The sequence below is a fragment of the Poecilia formosa genome, unplaced genomic scaffold (genome assembly GCF_000485575.1).
Source record: "Poecilia formosa unplaced genomic scaffold, Poecilia_formosa-5.1.2 Scaffold466, whole genome shotgun sequence".
Classification (NCBI taxonomy): Eukaryota; Metazoa; Chordata; class Actinopteri; order Cyprinodontiformes; family Poeciliidae; genus Poecilia; species Poecilia formosa.
Window position 1 is genome coordinate 100,073 of NW_006800405.1, and position 9,225 is coordinate 109,297.

At 40.9% G+C, this 9,225-nt stretch overlaps 1 protein-coding gene across 1 annotated transcript; it reads left to right on the forward strand.

Moving 5' to 3' along the window:
* The first annotated feature begins 4,864 nt into the window (after positions 1-4,864).
* LOC103156134 (pyrin-like) lies at positions 4,865-8,403 on the forward strand. The gene is made up of 2 exons (XM_007578070.2): positions 4,865-4,936; positions 6,529-8,403. The coding sequence occupies exon 2, from the start codon at positions 6,537-6,539 to the stop codon at positions 7,818-7,820; it is 1,284 nt and encodes a 427-aa protein (XP_007578132.1). The 5' UTR covers positions 4,865-4,936; positions 6,529-6,536; the 3' UTR covers positions 7,821-8,403.
* Positions 8,404-9,225: the final 822 nt, after the last annotated feature.

The following is a 9,225-nucleotide window of genomic DNA, read 5'->3' on the forward strand; positions in this document are numbered from 1 at the left end:
ACATTAAGATAATTTTCACATTGGATGTTTATGAAGTATAACTACATATTTATAAACTAGTAATGAAGAGACTGTTTGAACGTTGGGGTTGTGCAGCTTGTTAAAGTTTGAAGTTAGTATTTAGTTAAAAATAACTTATTGCACCACACAGCTGTTCAGGTGTCCATGCTGTTATGTTAAAGTGGTTTGTGTAAGTACATATTTATGGTAAACTTATTTATAAGGGAGCATGATAATTATCGCCCCAATATCAAGAAATGATGATGCCATTCTTCTCATTCGGATGTCAGTATGAACAGCACTGATAACATGTTCAGTGTTGTGTTTTTACTCAAGTGGCCCCACCTGCACACAGTTCAAATGGTCTTGGTATGATGGGAGAAAACAATGAGAGGAAATAAATAATTTCAAAATTCCCTCATCAGAAAACGGCTGATATTTTTAATGCTGGTTCAAAAATGACATCAATTGTTCAAACAACAGAAACGCACAGAGGCGCAAAAAGTGGTATGCAGCGTATGCAACGCATAGGGGCGCAGCACCAGAGGGGGCGCCAAAACCCCGTCTGGAGGGGGCGACGCGCCGATTATGTTTTCCCAACATACAGTTCAGCGCGCCTCACGCTCCTTCACCTCTCGCACATAACGAGGTACATGTAGGGAGTTTTACACTTCACGTAGCGTCGCCTCGGGGGGGAGAGGGGGGGCGATTTATGTTTTCGCATCCACCTGAATAATGTGCAGTTGCGCCACTGGAAACGTAAACATGAGGTCAGAACGACTGAAAACCTCCAACACCTTGTGAATGCAGCCCAGCTTGTCAGGAAATGGAGAACATGGAAGTTTGAAAGGGAAGTTTAAGGTTTCAGAGGAAGACAATCCGCTGGCTTTGTGTAACAGATGCTGAAATAAACCTTTGATTAGAAAAACGGCACAGCATGTTCTGTTTGATCAGTCGCCTTAAACACAGCTATCGTTTTGGCGGAACATTCAAAGCATGTTAGGACGCCGCGATGCTAAAGACAGTAGCAACAAGCCAGCCTTCGCGAAACCGTCGGGACTCAAATCTGTTTGCGACGCTTTTGATGAAACAAGAAAATTTGCCTGTGAAGAAACAAGGGATGAAGCGATTAAAGATGTCATGATGGGAATGACGGCGCTTCGCTCCAGGAAGACGGATCTGTCTTTCGCCCCGTGGCGACGCGTTTTATCATGCCGAGCCACCGCCGCTTTTCTGATGCACTTCTACCAGATAAATATGATTTGATCTAAAGGCTTTGATTGACAGCAATATTAATGATATAAGCTTCTTCTGCTAATAATTTCGGGCAGGTCTTAGGCCGACTTAGTGTAATTGTGCCTCCACTGGTCTTAGCTTCAAGGATATAAGTTATAAATGTTATAAATATCTATATTATACATTAGTAACATAAATGTGTGTTCTTTAAATCTCACTTGTCTTGCGTTGTGCTGTGGTGGCGCAGGGATTAAGCACAACCCACATATGGAGGCCCTAGTCCAGCTGTCGCAGGTTCGATTCCCGACCTTTGCTGCATGTCTTCTCTCATTTCCCACTTTCCTGTCAATGAACTATCAAATAAAGGCCACTAGAGCCAAAAAAATCTAACTTGTCTCAGCATGTTCTGACTCGTGGAATGCATTTTTTTTTTCAATCATATTTATTTTAAATACCTCAAGAGACCTTGTTTGTTTACATCAGTAATCAATGATCCATGTTTAAATATGTTAATTTGAGACTTTCTGTTCATATATTTTGATATTTCAGATTGTATAGCTTCTTTTAAAGAGTCAACTGGTTTTGGTCTTTAGGTTATTGATGTGACAGGTTTCCATTTTGTTCACTAATCTGTCATTTCCAGGTATGCTATCAGCTATTGGTTATTATCTGTTATCAGTTTTAAAAAAGTTATTGTGCTCCTCACAATAGTAGATGTTTTTTCTGACAGACATAAGAATAAATCATATGATTTATATAATTTGACTGCAGGTGGGGTTTGTAACCATTTGCACTCAGAATAGAAAATTGTGGCTGGTAAACAGTTTATTTCCTCCCTGCCTGTGAGAACATTACAGAGTACTGTGATGACCTCAGGTCTGGTTCTGGTTCTGATTCCAAAGAGAATCTCTAAACAGTCAACAGAGTGGGTCAGGAAGAGCAACAGCAGCCTGTTTAGGCCTCTAGTCATAAGCAGAACCGGTGCATTTTGTGGTTGGTTCTGTTGCATGTTGTGAAAGTCCAAAGCCTCCCTTAACGCTCCATCTAAGAGGAGCTGCTTTGTTTTCCTCACATGAGGACCAAAGTCCCACCTGAGTAGGTAACTGTGGCGACGCCGCCTCACCTGGGGCCTTCAGGTAAGTCCTGCTGGTCCATCTCAGGCTCCTCGAGCGATTCAGGGTGTGATATTAATACTCACAACACGTATGTGTCAAATCTTCCACTGTAAAGCAGGTCTGAGGACAAACTGTATGAGTTTATGTGCTGAGGGTAGGCCTGCATATGGTGGCCAATTTTCTTAATTGATTCAGTTCAGTTTGTTCTTAAAGAATGAAAATTACTGAACTGTTACAAAAATCTAACATACTTTATTTTATCTCTTCATCTTAAGCAAAATATTAAACGTAGTTTGGTTCAAGAACATGGTTGCTTGAAGCCGTCGTTTTCCACAGCGGGGTGCAGAGGAAAATCTTTCAACAAAAGTTGCAGTTGCCTCCGTTGCCTTAATTTCCCTGGGAGAATCGGCCGATAATCTTAGTGAGTCCCAGAGTTTCTTCTGCTTTGCCCTGAAAGCTTGTTGTTGGGTGTTGACATTAGCATAGCGTGATACCGTTTCATGTGGTTTCTACAATAACTGACCTCTGCGAAGTAAATCTTTCAATTCACGTTGGATTTTCCAGCTGTTTGTCATTTCTTGTTTTAAACCCAAAATGGTTGCTGATGTCAGGTCTTAGTTGGGGTGACTTGCTCAGCGCAGTGTCATTTCCTGTATGCACAAGCGGCAGCTATGTCCTTCAACTTTAACCTGCTGTCACACACTGAACAATCAATCCCATGTCCTACAAATCAATATTGCTAAATTTAAATGTGATCAATCCAAAATTATGTAATTTTATGCCACATGAATAAAGCATGTTGTACAAATAAAACATATCTTGCAAACTGTTTGCATTCATATACAAAACATCTCCAAAATCCAGGAGTGATAAGAACGTTGCTGATACCAATTTTTTTCTGGCTTTGAGAGAGAAACAGGATCCATTACGATTATAAAACTAAATCCTCGTTTTCAGTGTTTGTAATAAATTTTCTGTGCTTTTTAAAAGAAATAAGTTTATCTAAAATAAAACCAAGATATTTATAATTACTGACAAACTCAATTTCTCCACATAAAGCAGTGGTGATAGAGGGATCTATGATAGTTTTCATGAGTGAGAGAAAACCAAAGCTTTCATCTTATGCACATGCAAAACCAGCTCTCAGCGAAGGCGGAAGCTTTTTACCTCTGCTCCCTCCCTGCCCTGCTTTTGTCCCGTCTTTTTCTCTTTTTCTATATTTTTGGAGACTTTCTTTGCACATCCTCCAAATCTTCAAATTATGGATCTGGTCAACCGATCTCTCAATGCAATGAATCAAATTTTCTCGACGAGAAATCTGGGCACAGCAGAGCCTCTTGTCCTGCAGGGACACACCCGGCGGGATTCACCCTGGATTTATTCATGATAACAGGATTTCTGCTGTTTGGAGTTTGTGGATTCCTGGCTTATTGACAAATTTGTCATGGACTTGGCCGAACTAGCGAACACTCAGACTGTTGGTGTGGACAGAGACGAAGACTCTAAAACTCACCAACGGGATGGAATCGATCTTGGAGAAGTTGCTAAGTTTCGGTTCAGTGGAACGACCAAACTAATTTGGATAATTGGGAACTGAGACGTATCGGAGAGACTTTAGGGAAGATTGAAATTTATAATCTACCCGACCTCAGACATTCTGTTTCTGAATTGGCTTTCCCCGTGTGGCCTTGGAAGGGCTGCATATTTCTAATCTCCTTGAAGATATGTAAACATAACGCTCCTTCCCACCTCACCCCCTGCTGTTAGCCATGCAGCTGGATAACAGGAGCGCTCCCAAGGACATTCCTGGATGAACAACACCTTTATCGGTCTTTTGACGGGAGGCTGAGCAACCTGGTTTCATGACCCTTTGACGTCACCGCCTTCACTCATGTCTTTGTTTTGCCCTTTGTTTTGTCTGAATGTTGCCATTTGCCCTAATGTGTCCTTTCCTGGTTTGTTATTTTGTTTGTATTTCCTTTTAATTCATGTAAAGCACTTTGAATTGCCTTGTTGCTGAAAATGTGCTATAGAAATAAAATTACTTTACCTTATCTAAATGAGTTTGAACTACATTAATCTTGATTTAGCCCAAAACGAAAATGAGTTTGCCGCCTCTGCTGTAGATTCTCAGTGATCCTGGACATTGTTATCTTGAGACTTATGTGTGAAGGAAGCTGAATTTCTCTCATCTTGGAGACGTTTGGAGACATTTCCCCTCATGTTTGAAAGGCTCCTTCAGTTCTGAAATGTAGGTTTGAGTATCAGACTGAGATGTAATAAGGAATGATCACACTGATAGGGCAGCAAATGACACCAAGTTAATTTTCAGATCATGAAACAAAATCTTAAAGTGAACCTGATTCAGCCAAAATGCACACTGGCTTGAAATACTGACATTTCATTTTATGACTGTGCTTAAAACTAAACATGAAGGAGGAAACGAATCTAGAAAAATACTGGAAGTTCGAGGTGTGGCAACACCAGGGGAAGAGGATTGGATTGACTCACAAAGTGAAACATTTTCAGAGCATCAGCAGAGTTGCACAGCAGACAAACCTTCTCAGCCACTGAATCAAATAGTGGTGAGTACGAATCCTGACATTTACAGCGTTTCAGCGAGCTGCACTAGCACAGCAAGTTTCATGAAGTTTGATTAGATTATCTTGGTAGAAAGATTAGTCACTGAAATTCATAGTACATTTTGAATAATTCTTTTGTTTTTTATGGCAACTATAGATAATAAATGATCCATTCTTTATAGTGGCAGAAGGCCTGCACAGATGCACACAGAGTAGCATGGAGCTATCTGCAGTGTTCAATCGATTAAAGGGCGAGGCTGGACAGCATGAAGCGAATGAGCAGCTATGCTTTCAAGTTTTGAGACTTTGCCGTGCAGGATTCACAAATGAAATGATGCGTTCAAGGCTGGTGAGAAGCTCGGATGTCTAAGAAATACCATTGAAATGTTGCGTTCAAGGCAAGAGTTTTCAAAATGACAGAGACCTAACTTTAAAATAAAATGGCACAATGTGCCTGGAAAAATACATGATCCCAAATTCAGAAAATGGTTTGGTATTTTTCGACAACCTATGTAAAATGAACCACAGACAACTTATGTGAGTTTTTACCAAGCTGTGATGAAAGGAGAAGACGCAGCGGACCGCTCCAGCGAGATGCCCACCGCCGTTCCGATGACTTCCTGTTTGAGCTCGTCTTTTATTATCAAGGAAAAGACGGAAGATAGGAAAACAAACTCCTCCTGCACACAGGCAGTTTCTAAGTATTCTGGTTGATAAGAGGCTCCTGTGGAAACATAATTTAAGGTCTGGGAAACTCAGTTAGCTGTTTCACATGAGGACGAACAGGCGGGTGGGGCCTGCAGGTCAGTTTATACACACAGAAGGAAGAGATCACTTTAAATAAGAATCACAACAATCTATAACAATATAATGTTGGGTTAATGATCTGAAGTACTAATAAATGTTTGATAAATGTAACAGCAAGCAGTTGGTGTGTTCTCGTGTGAACTCTGATCCATGATGGATTCTGATTCGCTCCCACAAAATCCCACTGCTTTTTCAGGGAATTTTTATTTTTCCTGGAAAAGAAGAACCTTCCCTTTAAATTAGCACATTTCAGTAGTACAGCTTACAAAGTTAATATTTCTAGAGTCCAGAAACTTTAATGTAAATTCATGTCACTTGTAGCATAGTGTTCTTGGGTTCTTGGCCAAGTCAGAAATTTGGTATTTCTATCTGGTAAAGCTCAGATATCTGATCTTTTGTTCTTACAATTCTAATTCTAAGATATCCCAGCTTTTCACCAGCCTTGAACACATCATCTGAGTTATGAATCCCAGGCAGGTAGATGGTCTCAAAAGTCAAAAGCACAGGCAAGTTGATCTGTGCCGTTTTATTGACTGATCCATGGTAATTAGTGCACAGGCATTTGCCCAACTGTATGCATACTGTGCAGTTTGAAACGTGTAAATTTGAGTGAATTTACACATTTGTGAATGTTGAGATACGCTTTTATGGATTGTACACATTTGTGAATTTTGTTGCACACTTTCAAATCTTATTGTGATCTTTGTGAATCTTTTTGAGACATATTTAGTTCCGTAGGAGACCCATTCCACTCTGTCCACATACTAATGAAACACTGACTTTATTAGGAGCTGCAATGAAGAAAGAAGACGTCTTGAACACTTTGAAAGAATTAGGTCAGAAAGAGTTTGAGGAATTCAAGTGGTTTCTGGAGCAACCTGAGACTCTTCCTGAACTCCCAGCAATCAGTAAACAAGACCTGGAAGGAGCAAATATTCTGGGCGTTGTGGACTTGATTGTGCAGACTTACACACATGATCGATCCAGGGAGGTGATCTGCATGCTCTTAGAGAAAATAAAAAGAAATGACCTGCGGAACAAATGGTTAGAAGATTGGATGGGAGAGACGGAGGCTGAAGTTCAGGAGATGATCCAGGAGAGACGACTGAAGATCCAGGAGATCAGAGAGTCGGTGAAGATCAGTAGAGATGCTGCAGACAGAGAGAAAGCAGAAGGTGTTCAGGTCTTCACAGCTCTGATGGAGTCTGCTGAGAGAGGCCTGAAGGAGCTCCTCAAGGAGATCCAAGACAAACAGGAAACTACAGAGAAACAGGCTGAAGACTTCATCAGAGATCTGGAGCAGGAGATCTCTGAGCTGAAGAAGAGGAGCTCTGAGGTGAAGCAGCTCTCACAGGATGAAGATCCCCTCCACCTCCTCCAAAGCTGCTCCTCCCTGAAAGCTGCTCCACCCACCAAGACCTGGACAGAGGTCAGAGTTCATCCACTATCATCTGAGGAGACTATGGCGAAAGCTATGGCTCTGTTTGAGCAGAATAAGAAGAAGATATTGGAGATGAAGAGGGTCCAGCAGTTTGCAGTGGATGTGACTCTGGATCCTGATACAGCTTACCCTTGGCTCATCCTGTCTGATGATGGGAAACAGGTGAAACATGGAGATGTGAGGAAGAAACTTCCAGACAATCCAGAGAGATTCTCTAAGTGTGTGAATGTTTTAGGACGACAGAGTTTCTCCTCAGGCAGATTTTACTTTGAGGTTCAGGTTAAAGGAAAGACTAAATGGGATTTAGGAGTGGCCAGAGAGTCCATCAAGAGGAAAGAATTTAAACCACTGAGTCCTAAGAAAGGTTACTGGATTGTTATATTGAGAAATGGAAATGAGTATTTAGCTCTAGCTGGACCTCCAGTCCGTCTCCATCTCCATCCTGGTCCTCAGAAGGTCGGGGTGTTTGTGGATTATGATCAGGGTCTGGTCTCCTTCTATGATGTAGATGCTGCAGCTCTGATCTACTCCTTTACTGGCTGCTGCTTCAAGGAGAAACTCTACCCGTTCTTTAGTCCCGGTCTTAGTGATGGAGGTAAAAACTCTGCTCCTCTGATCATCTGTCCTGTTGGTTGTTGATCTGATGAAACTCCATGAGGATTGGACCTGTGTCACTGTAGGTGAAGTGCTAGCTGGGAAACGGTCTTAGCTCACCTGAGGACATCATTAGCCGTCAGGTGGAAGTAAATGACTCAGTTCACATCTGGATTATTTACTGCAACTCCTTCTTCTGTTTCTGCACATGTTCAGCTTAATCTGAGTTATTATAAATACTGTTAGTTTATAAATCATTAAACGGTTTAGCACCACAATACATTAAAGATCTGCTGCTCTTGAAACAACCTTCCAGACCCGTCAGGTTCTGGTTCTGCTCTGCATCAGAACCAGAACCAAACGAGCATTCAGCTTCCATGCACCACAATCTGTAACAAACTTCCAGAAAATGAGCAGACAGCCAAAACACAGACTTCCTTGTTTAGAATTGCTTTTGAAACATTATAAATTATACATTAATCAACATTCTGATTTGTAACGATAACGCCTGACAAAATGTAACGCTTCAATCGCTGACTGTGGTTCTATGAACTTGTATTTTTGTGTTTTTATGATGTAAAGCACCTTGAACTGCTTTGCTGATGAAATGTGCTACACATGTACACTTGAACTTGAACCACTAAAATTTGACACTACTACATTTTTGTTTACATTTTGTGAAGAAGGAATTTGGACTTGTTTTCATCTGAGGTATTCATGTTGTTTCCCTCAGTAGTTCTTGGTGCAGCGCCCCCAATGGCGAGGAGGAGAACAGGTTTAGCTTGGATCATTTACTGTGCAGTTTGAAAGTGAATCACACCTGCTGAAAATGTAGCATACAGAGCTGTGGCGATCAATCGGCCACCAATCACAATCGGTCGATTTCCGTCAGAAAGTGTATGATTGGTTGTTGCAGCTGATCTCCTCTTTCCTTCACACTGAGAAAACATGCAGCGATAAATCGTAAGCGATGTGGGGAGGAACTTTAACGCTCTGAGTGGATGCATTTCACTTTGGATGAATGTTTCCTTTCTTGCTTGACATTTTTGATATAGGCAGGGTTGTAAGATTTATTTGACTCGTATAATTTAGGGTACTGATAACCTGACTGTTAAATATTTTCCTGATTGCAGGTTTTTCAGTTTTCCTTTTGACTGAATAGCTGCTGTAACGTCACTGCAAGTATTTTGCATGTTTATGTCTAAATCAGGTGAATTTATTACCAGATAACTTTTTAATTTTGCCAGACAACATAGTAGCATTTATACTTAAAGTGAAAATTTAACAGCCAATTCAGGTAATCGGCAGTGATTGGCCTTCAGGGGTGATCAGTATCAGAATCAGCAATAAAAAACCTGAATCCATAGCAACAAAGGTTGCAATTTTGGTCCCTAAGCAAACCGAGTCTACCAGACTATCACAAATAAATAATGATTAATAGTGAATTTTA